This window comes from Coregonus clupeaformis, chromosome 9 (genome assembly GCF_020615455.1).
Source record: "Coregonus clupeaformis isolate EN_2021a chromosome 9, ASM2061545v1, whole genome shotgun sequence".
NCBI classification, from domain to species: domain Eukaryota; kingdom Metazoa; phylum Chordata; class Actinopteri; order Salmoniformes; family Salmonidae; genus Coregonus; species Coregonus clupeaformis.
In genome coordinates, this window is record NC_059200.1 from 47,952,341 (window position 1) to 47,971,095 (window position 18,755).

General features: G+C 44.3%; 1 protein-coding gene across 1 annotated transcript in view; it reads left to right on the plus strand.

Annotated features, from left to right (window-relative positions):
• The first annotated feature begins 1,178 nt into the window (after window positions 1–1,178).
• Window positions 1,179–18,755, plus strand: part of LOC121574021 (gamma-aminobutyric acid receptor subunit beta-2) — an 88,560-nt gene continuing 70,983 nt past the window's right edge. Inside the window, exons 1-3 of the mRNA XM_041886534.2 lie at window positions 1,179–1,514; window positions 1,635–1,726; window positions 2,438–2,505. Coding sequence (XP_041742468.1) covers window positions 1,432–1,514; window positions 1,635–1,726; window positions 2,438–2,505 — 243 coding nt within the window. The 5' untranslated portion in view covers window positions 1,179–1,431. The remainder of the gene's footprint in view (window positions 1,515–1,634; window positions 1,727–2,437; window positions 2,506–18,755) is intronic.

The following is an 18,755-nucleotide window of genomic DNA, read 5'->3' on the forward strand; positions in this document are numbered from 1 at the left end:
CGACACGAAACAAAATATACCCCAAGAGGGGACTTCAACATTCAATTGTGCAATAATGTCCACTAATATCATTTTGATGTAGGCCTACACATGGGGCAGCTAGTAGCTCAATGATACACATCTTAATTGTGGGTTGTTAAGGAATGACAGATGAGAGGGATGTTGATTCATTGCGACTATCGTCCGGGGTCTCCTGCGCTCCCTGGCCAGTGCGGAGCGCCATTGCATTTGTATTCCACCAAAGCTTGTCCACTTTTACGCAGCGCGTATGTCCGGTTCGGGAGTGGGTAGCGATTGCTTTGAAATGTATACCATACTTGCTATTGTTAATGTATTCTATTCGCATTATTGACGCAAGAGCAACAACTCGTGGTAATGAAACGAATTTGAGCACGCCTTCGCAAGTTTGCGTCAAAAGCACGAACGCGTAGGAGAGGTGAAGTGGGTGAAATTGATTGGGAAGTTGAGTCACGTCATAATAACTTTGAGGAGCATCCCACCTTGAAAGAGAGAGAGAGAGAGAGAGAGAGAGAGAGAGAGAGAGAGAGAGAGAGAGAGAGAGAGAGAGAGAGAGAGAGAGAGAGAGCGCGAGAGAGCACATCCAGAGCAGTGCATGGGTAGCCTAATTTATAATTCTAAATTGTAAATGTAAATGTAAATTGGAGTTGACTATTTCTCGAATGCTCATACATGTTGTGTTTGAATTATTTCAATCTAGGCCTACATATTCTGAATATTGATCAATACCAAAGGAACTAATCAGCTGTGCCGTCGCTGCCCATCCCTCTAAACACACCTCTAAAAAATAATCCGATGATTACCATATTGGTGCTCATCATTCTGTGCCTCAAAACACCCTCGCGCGAGCTCACGCGCACTCTGAGCTGTAGCTACACATGTTCTCTCTCTTTCGCACGCACGCACGCACGCACACACACACACACATACACACACACACACTGTTCAATAGGTTTTCCTCCCAACATTTTCGGGAGTAATCTGTCGAAGCATGCAACAACAACGAATCTGTCGAAGTATGCGTTGATGTTAGATAAAGTAGCCGATGCAACACCTCATCCTAATTTCTAATGTTGTAGTTTTTAAACATTCCTTCTAAGTGGAATAAAACATCGATATTAACGGAAAATAAGAAAGTAAAGTATAATATATATAACGTTTATTTCACACGTTTTAGAAAATCATGAACGCGAGTGAGATCCATCCGTTTGCCTCAAACTAACTTGTAGGCTTCGCTTACCCATTCAAATATTTTCTCTGGCAGGGAAATTGCTCTACCACCAGCATCAGCAGCCACTGCTCCTTGATGTTGTGGTAGAAAATGCGCATGCGCCACACATTGGAATTACTGCACTGGCCAGAATAAGTTGGATCTCGTCTGTCTTCACTGAAATCCAAAATCATATCAAAACTATGGCGGCGTTGAGAATAAGAAAAATGAGCTATTTTGGGGTTTGGACCTTTCCTGTAATAGTGGCTGTGGTCTGTGCGCAAAGGTAAGTGGTCAGTTTAGATGCTCTTCAACATGTATGGCTGTGCTTTACACTGTAGAAAACGCTTAAATAATGCCTTCAGAAGCCTGTAAATATAATATTGTATTCCTTCTCTTTCTCTAGTGTCAATGACCCTAGCAATATGTCAATCGTAAAAGAAACTGTGGATAGACTGTTGAAAGGATATGACATTCGCTTGAGGCCGGATTTCGGAGGTAATTGAAATAATTTAATACCAACTCTAATTGACGTTTCTATTGTCAGCCCTATAACACCCAGTTGTTGCTCTAATTGGGTGGATCGCTTAAATCCCTCTTCTCATTTTTTAAAAGTTTAAACGCACATAGCCTACCCCCCGGTTGTCCAGGTAGCCTATAGATACATTGGGCTACCTCGTTCCACATGTGCTAAACGACACGGATTAGGACCACTTTATAACACAATACTAGAAGGGTATTTTACGTTGTAGGCTCTTTCAATGATACACCTTTTGACTGTAGTGTAATGAAACGTGTTTATCAATTCCCCAACCCATTGTTATGTTGGCGATTTGTGTCTAGCCTAGGCTACCTTACGAACGCGGCTATCTCTCTATTCAGGTGGAAAAGCCCTTCTTTATATTCTGCTGGGCTCAAAGGTATATACTTTCAATTTCCTCGGAAGCACTTATACGAAATAAACACCATGCACTGTGTTTTGCGATGAACATCAGAGGCACCGTGCGCACCTGCTTTTTAAAATCCCCATATTGTATCGTGGTATCTGTCTGACAACAAGTCAATGAATGATTGCTCGTGTGCTTCTGGTACGCAGCTGCTATAATTCAAAGTGTTAGGCTACATTTGTGGTTTATGGTATTCATTTAATAAACAAATAAAAATCATGAAATGGTTAACATTACGGTCCGTTTTGTTGATTTTTTGCAGGTCCCCCTGTGGGAGTGGGGATGAATATAGACATAGCCAGCATAGACATGGTATCTGAAGTCAATATGGTAAGTACTCGATTATCACCATCTCCAAATGATTTGTGGGCATTGCTCCGATATTCCATGCACTGTCTCTCCCAAAGGAAACCCCCCAGCGCACTGCACGGAATAGGCTACTAGTCAAACCAATGCTATCAAAATATTTAGTCTTCTCACCGCTGTATTGATCTGCTGGGTATTGTCAATACACCTACAGTGATTGCTTGGAGAATAGGGTAAGAACAATCCAAAAGCCCTCAGAAGTCATCTCAATGGCAACAACCCATTTTACTATGACTATCGACGTTTTTAAATTCACACCTGTAGGCCTAGCATGTTGTTGCTAATCCACCCATAAGAGAGTTTCACAACTGTGAATGTTTCCTAGAAACATGTTTCAGGTTGTAACCTGAATTTCAATTTATGGCGGTTGATTATGGAAGCTCCTGCCTTAAGGGATGAAGACAAGGTGTTGGTTGACAACATGTCACATACCTGTGTTTGAGAAGAGTGAACAAGGTGGTTTGAGTCTTTGTAATGTGTTTAGCCTGGAAATACTAATGTTTCAAGGAATTTATGAAGTGGATACTGGTGGATACAAGTTTTGCTTCATGCAAGAGCATCCCCTAGTGCTACTTAGTCAGAACTGCATGTCAGTGTAGAGGGTGACAGGATTTGACTGAGAGGTAGGTCCCTCCACCAAACCCTTGGGTATGTTTTGGATAAAATCCATGGTTATGCTTCCAGTCATATCAATATCTCTGCTAATCTCTGCTTTTAGTGTGTTTTAGGTTGTTTTGTCATTTGTTAGATTTGACACTTGTTATGAGAAAAAGTATGCCTCCATTGTAGTAGACGAATAAGGGCTTTTTATATGACACTGAAATTGAAATTATTATAATAAATATAAATAATATAATTAATACATGTATTTAGTTTACTGCTGAGTTCACATACAATAACTGCATTTGTGATGAAATAGGCAGGCACATACAAAGGTCTAGCTTTGCTCAGGTTAATTTCTACTCTACTGGTTGTTGAAATGAGGTTTTCCAGTTGAAGTGGGACTCATCATAATACGAAGTTAAGAGCACACAATTGACTATTTTTGGCACAAATACCCATAGGCATTAGTTTAAACTGTTGCCATCATAGTCGTTCCCCAGACCAAATGTAATTCCAGTTGGGTTTATTGTATAAAATAATATGTATGATTAACAAGATGTTACTCGTGGAAGTTGCCCTTGTCCGCCATATTAGTATTCATTTGCATGATGTCAGAGGAAGGCCGGAGAGAGTAAACACATAGATCACTGGTCTAGTGCCCCTCCACATTTTGATTAGTCTGGCTCTGACTCCTGCATGCCTTCATCCAGATTAAACACTGATTTTCATTGTGTAGCCAAAGCGAGTGGTCAACGCACCATGAACTGAAGGTTACGTCATGGTAGGCAGCTGCCTGTGGCAATGTGAACGACCCCTCTGTGATGACAAAAAGTTATGCATCTGCATGTTTAATCTCCTAATAAACGGCCTAATCCATGCTTCATGGTTGGCAGAATTCCTGAATGAAGCACCTGGGTTATTGTTTTAGAGAATGATTTTACCTTTAATGCTTTCAACAAATATGCTCAGCGACTATTATCACACTGCGCTAATCCACAAAGCCGGGCTGGAAGTAAACATAGGAGAGGGATTGTATTCTTCCAAAACGTTTTTATTTATTTTATTCGATTTTAAAAAAAATCTTTACTTTAAGTAAAATGATCGGCATAATATCATCAAAAATAGTATTGCAATATGTAACTGTATAAATGTTTTCCCCCCATCACTACTCTATGGTGCCTCCTCTTTTATCTCAGCACCCCCAAGCTTTCAGCTCCTCTGAAGATCACTGCTGGGATACGGATGACTTCTTCTTCTCTTTAGACTCTTTAGAGTTGGTTGAAAGCATAAGCCTCTCTACCTCCCCAGAGAAGCCCACATAGAAGTAGAGTGGAAGGAGGGGATGGGACAATAGGGTTTGCTAATGGACCCCTTTTAACAAGAGGCTGAGTGAGGGTAAAGTGTTTTATGTCTACCGACAACCCATCCTCTCCTACCCTCCTCTGCTGTACTCCAGCAGCACCATGTCTTTAGCAGCTCCTCTACCTGCCCCAGACAATGTTAACTCATTAGAGCCAGGGAAGGGAGCTCCGTGGTGGTCTGATTGGTCTGTGGAACAAAGGCCCCAGGTGCCGTCTGTCCTCTGTGGTTGGAATTCACCACGGTTACTGAGTCACGTACAGTATGTTCATCCAGCGTGCAAGGTATATAATAGGCCTGTGTTTGAATGCACATTCCCCCAAAAGGTCCTCTGCTCCTGGGTGCTCTTCCACCCAGAGCCCTGGGAGGAGAGCAAAAGTTAGATGTAAGGCTGGGCGAGGTAAATCCTTGGCTTCAGGCCTGGTGCGTGTGAAAGTGTCATGACATTAACAACCTGCCATTTGCAGTGGCAGCGTCCGTGAGGTTGGAGGGAAGGTCATGCACCTCATGTTGCTTGGGGTTCATATGATTCAGAGATAGACAAACACAATAGAACACACAGAATACAAATGAAATAGAGCAACTGCAACTCCAGGCAGCAAGTTAATTTTTTTTCATGAATGGCTGGCTGGGTAAGTGGTAGAATCTACTGCAGTTTTGCCCTACATTTATACTTTCTTTCTTTCTTTCTTTCTTTCTTTCTTTCTTTCTTTCTTTCTTTCTTTCTTTCTTTCTTTCTTTCTTTCTTTCTTTCTTTCTTTCTTTCTTTCTTTCTTTCTTTCTTTCTTTCTTTCTTTCTTTCTTTCTTTCTTTCTTTCTTTCCTTCCACGTTGAGCAATATTACTGTTGAATGAGCAATTTTATTGTTGAAGACTCAGGGAAATAAATACTCAGTGTTGAGGATGAGACAAACTTCTTCTCCTGTTCCAAAAATCAGAAATACCATTATTGATGTAGACAAAGGTCAAGAGGAGCTTATTGATCGCTGGAGAAGATGCTCAGAATGCAGAGCCCTCCATTTTGAATCTCAGAACAGTCGACTCATGGCAGCTGTGGAGATCAAGATATCACAGTCATATCTGTAGAAAACGTTGAAGAACAGACTGTGCTGTATCAAAGGATTACTATACTGTATGATTAAGTGATTGAGAGATACAACGTGGAGTAAAATTTGCCTAAGGCGTGTTTATGTTGGCATAGTTGGGCACATTTATTGCAATAAGTTTAATATATTGTAGTCTGAGTGTTCCTGAGATGACACATGTAGCTGATAGGGGAGAGTGGGGTAAGTTGAGCCAAAGGGTTAATTGAGCCACCCGTTGTTTCTAAGCAACCATACATAACATTAATCACGTGACCAAATATTTAGGAAGTCATCATTTCATGCAGTCTGTGAAGGAAGAAACCAAGTCAAATTAATGAATTGTGTTAGAGGTTTCATGATTCTTGTATCTAAACCAAAGTAAATCATTTAAAGATTGTTCTATACATCAGTTGGGTTTTCTTTAAGTTTCAATATGAGGTCCTAAACCTAGCATGGTAGTGCATCCTTGTAGCTGTGTGGGCTAATATAGTCCAAATGTTTGCCTTAGGGTAAGTTGAGTCATTGGCCATGGGGTTAAGTTGAGCCAATTGTTGAGCCAATAGAAAGTTGAGCAAATTGAGGTATTTTCTTCCCAGGTGTAATACAAGGCATTATCGCTGGGATATGAGGTAACACCAGGGCCTATGTTAAAAAAAGTACACATTGTTAAAAAGTGTAAAAAAAAAAAGATACAAAGTGTTTGTTAGGTGTAAAGCATGTGTTAAAAGATGCTTAAAATGATTAAAAGACAAAAGGTGATTGTGATTGTTTTGAATTGTGTTTGGGAAATCAAGATAGACATGGTTTTCAAAACGTAGTGGTCACATTTCATTCAGTACATAAATTAGCAGGCGGCTCAATTTACCCTGTCCCACGGCTCATCTTAACCCATACCTGGGGTAAGTTGTGCCAAGAGATCACTTTTTTGGACAATCTATGTATTCAAAACTGTAATGTTTATTGTTTTGGACAAGCTATGTTTTCAAAACTGTAACTGATTATTTCCAGGGAGACACAACATCCTGAAATACACTGAGTGTACAAAATATTAGGAACACCTTCCTAATATTGAGTTGCACTCCTCTTTTTGCCCTCAGAACAGCCTCAATTTGTCGGGGCATGGACTGTTGAGCGTGAAAAACCCAGCAGCATTGCAGTTCTTGACACACTCAAACCGGTGTGCCTGGTACCTACTACCATACCCCGTTCAAAGGCACTGAACTATTTTGTCTTGCCCATTCACCCTCTGAATGGCACACATACACAATCAGTAAACATGGTCACCCTCATAGATATCATCCTGACTAATTTACCCTCTAAATACACCTCCGCTGTCTTCAACCAGGATCTCAGCGATCACTGCCTTATTGCCTGCGTCCGTAATGGGTCCGTGGTCAAACGACAACCCCTCATCACTGTCAAACGCTCCCTAAAACACTTTAGCAAGCAGGCCTTTCTAATTGACCTGGCCCGGTTGTCCTGGATGGATATTGACCTCATTCCGTCAGTAGAGGATGCCTGGTTGTTCTTTAAAAGTGCTTTCCTCTCCATCTTAAATAAGCATGCCCCATTCAAAAAATTCAGAACTAAGAACAGATATAGCCCCTGGTTCACCCCAGACTTGACTGTCCTTGACCAGCACAAAAACATCCTATGGCGTACTCTATTAGCATTGAACAGCCCCGCGATATGCAACTTTTCAGGGAAGTCAGGAACCAATATACACAATCAGTTAGGAAAGCAAAGGCAAGCTTTTTCAAACAGAAATTTGCATCCTGTAGCACTAACTCCAAAAGGTTTTGGGACACTGTAAAGTCCATGGAGAATAAGAGCACCTCCTCCCAGCTGCCCACTGCACTGAGGCTAGGAAACACTGTCACCACCGATAAATTTATGATAATTGAGAATTTCAACAAGCATTTTGTGATGGCTGGCCATGCTTTCCACCTGGCTACCCCTAACTTGTTCTCAACTGGCTTACCTGGTTAAGTAAAGGTGAAAAAAGGTTTCATGATGCTTGTATCTAAACCAAAGTAGATAGTTTTAAGATAGTTTTGTACATCAGTTATGTACAGTATAAGCTATAATATGAGGTCCTAAACCTAGTATGAAAGTGCATCCTTCTAGCTCTGTGGGATAATATAGTCCAAATGTTTGCCTTGGGGTAAATTGAGATTATGGCCATTGGGTAAATTGAGCCAATGGCCACCATACCCCATATAAATGATGATTACATTTAGTCAGTTTTATGCATAATAAGCATAGAATTTTTGCAATGTGTCATGATTATGAACTCAAGATAGTGCATTTTTATTGTTACAGAGCAGACATCATCCATTTGAGCAGCAGTAAGGGATGAAAACATAGACTGAATGACACTGAAGAGGTACATTGACAAAAAATAAAACAAACATGTACCTGTGTGAAAGAGAGGCTATGATAGAGTAGCAGAAGCACACAATGTCTAATCTGATGACACGGAGTCTGAGCTTGCTAAACATATCTAGAATCTTGTGGACCAGTTTCATGGGCTTAGTAGCCTCAAATGCAGAGAACTTGCCTACTATTTGGCCAGACAATTGGTCAAGAGATATTGAACAGAGAGATCTGTATCTAAATGTAGGCATACATTTAAATTTACATCATTAAGCAGACGCTCTTATCCAGAGCGATTTACAGGAGCAATTAGGGTTAAGTGCCTTGCTTAAGGGCACATCGACAGATTTTTCACCTAGTCGGCTCGGGGATTAGAACCAGCAACCTATCGGTTACTGGCACAACGCTCTTACCCACTAAGCTACCTGCCGCCCATTTAAGATATACAATATACAGTGGGGGAAAAAAAGTATTTAGTCAGCCACCAATTGTGCAAGTTCTCCCTCTTAAAAAGATGAGAGAGGCCTGTAATTTTCATCATAGGTACACGTCAACTATGACAGACAAAATGAGAGAAAAAAATCCAGAAAATCACATTGTAGGATTTTTAATGAATTTATTTGCAATTTATGGTGGAAAATAAGTATTTGGTCAATAACAAAAGTTTCTCAATACTTTGTTATATACCCTTTGTTGGCAATGACACAGGTCAAACGTTTTCTGTAAGTCTTCACAAGGTTTTCACACACTGTTGCTGGTATTTTGGCCCATTCCTCCATGCAGATCTCCTCTAGAGCAGTGATGTTTTGGGGCTGTCGCTGGGCAACACGGACTTTCAACTCCCATCGAGGGAGATTATCAGTGGTCTTGTATGTCTTCCATTTCCTAATAATTGCTCCCACAGTTGATTTCTTCAAACCAAGCTGCTTACCTATTGCAGATTCAGTCTTCCCAGCCTGGTGCAGGTCTACAATTTTGTTTCTGGTGTCCTTTGACAGCTCTTTGGTCTTGGCCATAGTGGAGTTTGGAGTGTGACTATTTGAGGTTGTGGACAGGTGTCTTTTATACTGATAAAAAGTTCAAACAGGTGCCATTAATACAGGTAACGAGTGGAGGACAGAGGAGCCTCTTAAAGAAGAAGTTACAGGTCTGTGAGAGCCAGAAATCTTGCTTGTTTGTAGGTGACCAAATACTTATTTTCCACCATAATTTGCAAATAAATTCATTAAAAATCCTACAATGTGATTTTCTGGAGAAAAACAATCTCAATTTGTCTGTAATAGTTGACATGTACCTATGATGAAAATGACAGGCCTCTCTCATCTTTTTAAGTGGGAGAACTTGCACAATTGGTGGCTGACTTAATACTTTTTTTCCCCACTGTACCACACCCCATTCCATTAATTTAACTTTGACCTACCTGCACCATCAACCACTGTCACAGGACCAGGCAGGTCACTTGTGATACAAGTCAGTATTCAACGTACATCCATGTCTGAGGACACCGGGAGATGACGTGGAAACCGGCCACTAGGGGCAATAGTGAGCGCTGTTGGTTTTGCTAGGGTGTTGTGGAAGGGGATGGCGGATGGATGTAAGCATCTGTCTCTGGTTCCAAAGGTTGCATGTTGTCTCTGGTTCCAAAGGTTGCATGTTAGAAACTAGCGCTAGAGAGTTGTTTTTGATCATTTTGTTTTAAGCCTATCCCAAACCTTAACCCTTACCTTAACCATTCGGAGTTAATGCCTAACCTTAAGAATTCAGAGTTAATGCCCCCCCTATGGTTAGTTAGCATATATTAGCTAGCAGAGCACAGTAATGTGTGTGAAATTTGCCCAGAGAAATGACTGTTTGCGCTACGTACTGGACAAAATGCAATGCAGGTGCAATATATGTTATCTCCGTAAGGGATGTAGAAGACATTTCAAACTAGATGCTGCTGTACTACATATGGTGGGGAAACCAGTCTTGTCATTTTAATGGATTTGAGATACAATTAAATGATAGATTACATGCATGTTGATGGTGGATCATCCATCCTGGCTGGGCTAGTCTTCTGTGCTCTGGAAATGTGATACTCATGTGTACAGTCTCACGAAGCCATCCTTTCAAATCTTGTCTCGTTGACAAGCAAGCAAATCCGGCTCTTCACAGGCTAGTGTATAGCTAATTGTTTGTCAAGCAGTGTCTTTTAGAAATGAACAAGTTGAAGAGAAGTTTCACAGAAAGGCCAAATAGATTTGGCTTTTTTCCCCCTTAATCTATTCGATTAACATTATTCATGTGATTCATGTGATTAGCAGGTAACCCTGACTGAGACATGACATGCATTTTTCACTAAGGCTGTTGAAAGTCGTAATAATACTGAGTTATCCCTTATACAGCCACATACAAAAAAACTAAACTGCCATGAATTACATTTCCTGGAAAAATACAAATGAATTTTGTTTTTAGTTTTTCATCAGTCAGGCTTTGACGTGTGGCCTGTTACATGGCAAATGGTTTCATTTTCAGTTCACTTGCCCTGTAATGGTGTTTTGGGTCCCTTTCACTCAAAAGCTGTTTACCTATTTAACCTGCCTTTTCCAACTTGACAGCCATGGGAACTAACAAAGCACAGACACAGGCAGACCCACTGGCATTGTATACATTGCATATGCTCGGTTCATGCATCATTCAGGGAAAAGTATGTGCGGAGGGAATTCACAAGAGAGTGTGTGTTTGTATGGGTAGATACTAGAGAGTAACAGCAACGCATACTGCATTCCAAATAATTCATTAGCTTTTGTTTAGATACGTCCCTCTAGAGTTTGGGATCAATTTTATATCCAGTCATACGCCTGATAAAATGCAAAGGACATTGATTAATGATGTTGATGATGATGATGGTGGTAATGGTGAGGATGGTTCCTTGCCTTTTAGATGTGTGGCTGATGAACATAACTGGCATGGAGACCAATCAATCAATCAATCAATTTTATTTTATATAGCCCTTCTTACATCAGCTAATATCTCGAAGTGCTGTACAGAAACCCAGCCTAAAACCCCAAACAGCTAGTAATGCAGGTGTAGAAGCACGGTGGCTAGGAAAAACTCCCTAGAAAGGCGAAAGCCTAGGAAGAAACCTAGAGAGGAACCAGGCTATGAGGGGTGGCCAGTCCTCTTCTGGCTGTGCCGGGTGGAGATTATAACAGAACCATGCCAAGATGTTCAAAAATGTTCATAAGTGACAAGCATGGTCAAATAATAATCAGGAATAAATCTCAGTTGGCTTTTCATAGCCGATCATTAAGAGTTGAAAACAGCAGGTCTGGGACAGGTAGGGGTTCCATAACCGCAGGCAGAACAGTTGAAACTGGAATAGCAGCAAGGCCAGGCGGACTGGGGACAGCAAGGAGTCACCACGGCCGGTAGTCCCGACGTATGGTCCTAGGGCTCAGGTCTCTCAGTTGGCTTTTCATAGCCGATCATTAAAGAGTTGAAAACAGCAGGTCTGGGACAGGTAGGGGTTTCGTAGCCGCAGGCAGAACAGTTGAAACTGGAATAGCAGCAAGGCCAGGCGGACTGGGGACAGCAAGGTGTCATCATGCCCGGTAGTCCTGACGTATGGTCCTAGGGCTCAGGTTCTCAGAGAGAAAGAGAGAACGAGAGAATTAGAGAGAGCATACTTAAATTCAGCAGCTAAGCCCTGGAGGAATACGCAGATTCAAAGAGGAGTCCGTAATTTGCTTTCTAATGGTCATGATCTTTTCCTCAAAGAAGTTCATGAATTTATCACTGCTGAAGTGAAAGCCATCCTCTCTTGGGGAATGCTGCTTTTTAGTTAGCTTTGCAACAGTATCAAAAAGAAATTTTGGATTGTTCTTATTTTCCTCAATTAAGTTGGAAAAGTAGGATGATCGAGCAGCAGTGAGGGCTCTTCGGTACTGCACGGTACTGTCTTTCCAAGCTAGTCGGAAGACTTCCAGTTTGGTGTGGCGCCATTTCCGTTCCAATTTCCTGGAAGCTTGCTTCAAAGCTCGGGTATTTTCTGTATACCAGGGAGCTAGTTTCTTATGACAAATGTTTTTCGTTTTTAGGGGTGCAACTGCATCTAGGGTATTGCGCAAGGTTAAATTGAGTTCCTCAGTTAAGTGGTTAACTGATTTTTGTCCTCTGACGTCCTTGGGTAGGCAGAAGGAGTCTGGAAGGGCATCAATGAATTTTTGTGTTGTTTGAGAATTTATAGCACGACTTTTGATGCTCCTTGGTTGGGGTCTGAGCAGATTATTTGTTGCGATTGCAAATGTAATAAAATGGTGGTCCGATAGTCCAGGATTTTGTGGAAAAACATTAAGATCTACAACATTTATTCCATGGGACAAAACTAGGTCCAGAGTATGACTGTGGCAGTGAGTAGGTCCAGAGACATGTTGGACAAAACCCACTGAGTCGATAATGGCTCCGAAATACTTTTGGAGTGGGTCTGTGGACTTCTCCATGTGAATATTAAAATCACCAAAAATTAGAATATGATCTGCTATGACTACAAGGTCTGATAGGAATTCAGGAAACTCAGAGAGGAACGCTGTATATGGCCCAGGAGGCCTGTAAACAGTAGCTATAAAAAGTGATTGAGTAGGCTGCATAGATTTCATGACTAGAAGCTCAAAAGATGAAAACGCCATTTTTTTTTTTGTAAATTGAAATTTGCTATCGTAAATGTTAGCAACACCGAACTTAATACAGAAGTAAATGTTAGCAACACCGAACTTAATACAGAAGTTGCCAAAGGTGATGGACATATTGCTGTTATCCCAGGATTTGAGCTAGCTATACGTTTTAGATCATTTCTCGCGCTTACATCTCACTCTCCAATGTCTGTGGCTGCTCTAGGCACTGTTGTTTTCTAGTGTTGTTGTTGTGATCAACAAACTACAGTGATCTTGATGTCTATGTTCTCTCGGGAGCCTTGGTGATGATAGAGCTAGAATGGCCCACTGCCTCTGTCTATCACAGAACATGGTTCCTAGGGTAACTTTTGTTCTGCATACTCTGTGTTTCACTCAGAGAAAACTAATTCGCTGATTGTATCCAAAAGACACTAGACTCATACATTCCTACACTTGCAGTTTAATTGAAAAGTGAAATTGAAACCAATTTGCTGACCCCATCCGTATGTGGAACTCTGGGGAGAGTCAATTATGGGGCTCTTATGTAATAATCTCTTTGTGGTTATATTACCCTCCATATATTGGTATATTACCTTTTACATGGTGAGGCTCTTGCATGTTACGTATGACAATGTTGAAGATTGCCCTCTGCACTTTACTTCATTGATTCTTGTGAAGTGTATTATTATTGTATACACTGAGTGTACAAAACGTTAGGAACACCTTCCTAACATTGAGCTGCACCCCCTTTTGCCATCAGAACAGCCTTAATTTGTCGGGGCATGGACTCTATAAGGTGTCGAAAGCATTCCACAGGGATTGTGGCCTATGTTGACTCCAATTCTTCTCACAGTTGTGTCAAGTAGGCTGGATGTCCTTTGGGTGGTGGACCATTCTTGATACACACGGGAAACTGTTGAGCGTGAAAAACCCAGCACTCAAACTGGTGCGCCTGACACCTGCTACCATACCCCATTCAAAGGCACTTCAATCTTTCACCCTGTGAATGGCACACATACACAATCCATGTCTAAATTGTCTCAAGGCTTACAAATCCTTCTTTAACCTGTCTCCTCCCCTTCATCTACACTGATTGACATGAATTTAACAGGTGACATCAATAAGGGATCATAGCTTTCACCTGGATTCACCTGATCAGTCTTATGTCATGGAAAGAGCAGGTGTTCCTAATGTTTTGTGCACTGTATACTTTATGTGGCAGCTTAAGTGAGTGGGTGGGGAGTTCCTGTTCGTTATAATCCATAACGTTGCCATGTTGATTTTAACAGCGAAGAGACGTGCGGTGGGCCATGTCACATGACCATCTCCTCCATTACACAAATGAGTCACAAGCTAAGGGGAGCTATGTCATGTTTAGTCAGCCCAGTAATTGTCATAATGGCTGCCTCTGAGCTTTGATATGCCCCTCTTTCATTTCATCAACTTTGATCCAATACCAGAAAAGCAATAAACCTCTTCCATGTACATGTAGCACACCCCCTTTCATTATTAAAGTTAATGAAACAAATGGCGGCTTGTTCCATTTAAAAGGCAATTGCGGTTCGGATTGGAAATGTTAATGTTTCCGTGTGAATCATTTGCCTTAGTGGATTAATTAAGTTGGTTGGAGATTCCAGCACACACAGGCTTTCATCAAGCACTATTTTAAAATTATGTTTGAAAGCGATGAGTTCATCCTAATGGAAGCCTCTGTGCTCATACTGTCACGATCGTTTATAGACTGGACGGACCAAGGCGCAGCGTGATAAGCATACATGTTTATTTAAACGAATGAACACGCGACAAAACAACAAACGAAACGTGAAGTCCAAGGTAACACACAAACATACCATAACTGGAACAAGATCCCACAACTAACAGGTGCCAAAAGGCTGCCTAAGTATGGGCCCCAATCAGAGACAACGAGCTACAGCTGCCTCTGATTGGGAACCACCCCAGTCAACATAGATCTACACATTCTAGATCTTAACATAGAAAAATCAACATAGCAACACACAACACGGAATATACACACCCTGACTCAACAAATAAACGTCCTCAGAGTCAGGGCGTGACAGTACCCCCCCAAAGGTGCGGACTCCGACCGCGCCACATAAACATAACAGGGTAGGGGCCGGGTGGGCATTCCGCCTCGGAGGCGGATCCGGCTCCGGGCGTGACCACCACTTACTCTCCACCTCCCTGTTGCGCCCCTGGTCTGGTCTGGACCTCGGCGCGCTGCTTCCCCTCTCCTTCCTCCCACGACGTACCAAGCCCTGTCTGGACCCTGGTGTGGGAGACCCCGAACCTGGAGAGGGGCTGACGTCTGGGACTGGACTGGAACCGCTGACTGGAGCTGGACCCGACGACGGTGGATCGAACTGCTCTGGCTCCGGAGTGGAGCCGCTGACCGGAGCTGGATCAGGCACCGGTGGAGCGGACTGCTCTGGCTCCGGAGTGGAGCCGCTGACCGGAGCTGGACTGGACCCTGGTGGAGCGGATTGCTCTGGCTCCGGAGTGGAGCAGCTGACCGGAGCTGAACTGGGCACCGGTGGAGCGGACTGCTCTGGCTCCGGAGTGGAGCAGCTGACCGGTGCCAGACAAGGCACCGGTGGAACAGGCACGGGCCGTGCCGGACTGGACACACGCACCACTGGCTTGGTGCGGGGAGCAGGAACGGGCCGTACCGGACTGACGACGCGCCCCACTGGCCTGGTGCGGGGAGCAGGAACAGGCCGGGCCGGGCCGGGCTGGCAACGCGCACCACAGGCTTGGTGCGAGGGACAGGAACAGGCCGGACCGGGCTGGTGACGCGCACCACTGGCTTGGTGCGAGGGACAGGAACAGGCCGGACCGGGCTGGCGACGCGCACCACTGGCTTGATGCGAGGAGCAGGAACGGGCCGGACCGGACTGCGAAGGCGGACTGGAGGTCTGGAGCGGAGAGCTGGCACAACCCGTCCTGGCTGGCTGCCCACTTTCACTACACATGCGGGGCGCTGGCACAGGACGCACTGGGCTGTGCACGTGCACTGGCGATACAGCTCGTAGAACAGGCGCAGGATATGCGGGACCGAGGAGACGTACTGGAGACCAGGAGCGTTGAGCCGGCACACCCCGTCCTGGCTGAATGCCCATCTTCGCACGACACGTGCGTGGTGCTAGCACAGGACGTACAGGACTGTGCCGGAACACTGGCGACACAGTACGAAGCTCCGCATAACACGGAGCCTGCCCAGTCATATTCCTCCTCGCGTAAGTACGGGGAGTTGGCTCTGCTCTACCTCTAGGCTCCGCCAACCACCCTTTTAGCACCCCCCCAACATTTTCTTGGGGCTGTCTCTTGGGCTTCTTCCTCGGCCGGCGCCTTCCACATTGCCGCTGCTCCTCTCTATATCGCGCCTCCACTGTCTCCTCCCAAGGACGGCGATCCATCCCGGCCTGAATCTCCTCCCAAGTCCAGGATCCCTTCCCGTCCAGGATCTCCTCCCAGGTCCAGGCTGTCTGCTCCTGGACACGCTGCTTGGTCCTCGTATGATGGGATCTTCTGTCTAGGGCATGGATGGGGAAGGGCACATCAACTGGTATAAGGGGAATCCCTAACTTATACGAGAAACTGCGATCAATAAAATTCCCAGCTGCGCCTGAATCGACTAGCGCCTTATGCTGGGAGTGAGGAGAAACCTCGGGAAACACAACTTGGATACACATGTGTACAACAGAGAGCTCTGGGTGATCGAGGCATCAGTGCGTGGCCTGCTGCCTCGATCCCTAGGAGACCCTCCCCAGCACCGAACCGCAGTGTGTCCTCTGCGGCCACAGTTGGTGCAGGGGACGGCCTCTCTCCTGGTCTCTCTCTTCTTCTCTCTAGCACCAGCACCCCCGAGCTCCATAGGGCTCGGCTTGGAGGTGCTGGGGGATGGAATGGACGGCCCCAGCTCCGGACGTCCGCGGGTAGCCAACAGGGTATCCAGACGAATCGACATGTCCACCAGCTGATCGAAACTTAGGTTGGTGTCCCTGCAGGCCAACTCTCGGCGAACGTCCTCCCTTAGGCTGCACCTATAGTGGTCGATGAGGGCCCTCTCATTCCATCCCGCATTGGCAGCCAGAGTCCGGAAATCCAGTGCGAATTCCTGCGCGCTCCTCTTCCCCTGTCTGAGGTGGAACAGACGCTCCCCCGCCGCTTTCCCCTCTGGGGCATGATCGAAAACCGCACTGAAGCGACGGGAGAACTCCGCATAACTGACTGTAGCGGCGTCTATTCCCCTCCACTCGCCGTTGGCCCACTCCAGTGCCTTGCCGGACAGACAGGAGATGAGGGCGGAAACACTCTCGTATCCCGAGGGCGCCGGGTGGATGGTTGCCAGGTAGAGTTCTACTTGAAGCAGGAAACCCTGACACCCGGCAGCGGTGCCATCATAAGCCCTCGGGAGCGAGAGCCGAATCCCACTGGACTCCGGAGATGGAACGATGGGTATGGCTGATGGTGGTGTTATTGTTGGAGGAGGTGTGGGCAAACCTCCTCTCTCCCATCGGCTCAAGGTGTCCATCACCTCTTGCATGGCGGTGCCCAGTCTCTGGATCATGGCGTCTTGGTGGATTACGCGCTCCTCCAGTGATCCCGTTGGCACCGCTGATCCTGCTGACTCCATGTAGGGTGTGTTATTCTGTCACGATCGTTTATAGACTGGACGGACCAAGGCACAGCGTGATAAGCATACATGTTTATTTAAACGAATGAACACGCGACAAAACAACAAACGAAACGTGAAGTCCAAGGTAACACACAAACATACCATAACTGGAACAAGATCCCACAACTAACAGGTGCCAAAAGGCTGCCTAAGTATGGTCCCCAATCAGAGACAACGAGCTACAGCTGCCTCTGATTGGGAACCACCCCGGTCAACATAGATCTACACATTCTAGATCTAAACATAGAAAAATCTACATAGCAACACACAACATGGAATATACACACCCTGACTCAACAAATAAACGTCCTCAGAGTCAGGTCGTGACACATACTGTGTTTCCATGTTGACCCTCACTCTCATCCTAAAACATTATTTTGTATTAATCTTATAGAAAAAGGTATTGGCAGTCTTTCTGGATACACAGACACATGTGGTTGTTGTGTTTTGTCCTTCTAGGACCATACAGTAACATCTAATTGCTTTTGCACTTTGTCTGCATCTTTTATTGATTGGCTGAATTTGGAAACACTGGGTTAATACAATTGTCACATGATGTCACACATGAACTAAATCATCAAACATTCATAATTTTTTGGGGCACCTTTGGTTTATGTAAGTGGCCATGTTATTTTCACACACTTAAACAATGACATTCTGCTTTTAATTAGACGGAACAAGAGGGATATTCCCCAGTTAAACTGGAGCATAAATATTCATGTCTCTAGCACCCATGGCAGTAAGTTCACACTGCAGACTCAACAAGACTTTACCAACTTGACTTCTAATGGTTGGAGGCTCCCACTTGTCTGCTCTGCTCAAGAAAGGCCTGTCATGGCTCATTAGAAATACAGGCTATCTTATCCACTGTACAGTCCAGTATATATGGCATGAGTGTCATTATATAGTGCAGCACCACGGAGCCACCTGCTTGCCCATTACAATCATGTGACTTGTGACTAGTGTCGCACACACTGTTGGTAGTGGGGGCCACTAGAACTGTTGGGGGACCTCTTGTTGGTCCTATTTGGGACATTGAAGAGGCTGCTATGGAGAATCTGAACAACTGCCAAGACGTAGGCCTAGTTAACTAGCATGTGTTAAAAAGTGTGACTTAGCTGTGCTCCTATCTTGGCTATAGATGATAATGGCTGTCATTATCAGCCATTATCTGTCATTATCAGTCATTATTATCAGGCATGTGAACATGGGAATTCTTATTCTCTCTACCAGGAATTGCATTCAGACAGAGGGAGTGAAAAATATAATGTCTGTCACTCATTTAACATTTGTTCATAGAACTTCAACTTGCTCTAGAATCACTGTTGATCACCCCTGGCTCCAGCCAATCTCATTGTCAATTCCCTAAGCCTGTGTGCTGAGGTTGTTGGGCTGAAGTTGAGTGAGGCTTTATAGTACCAGAATTAAACCTGTTCTTCGCCAG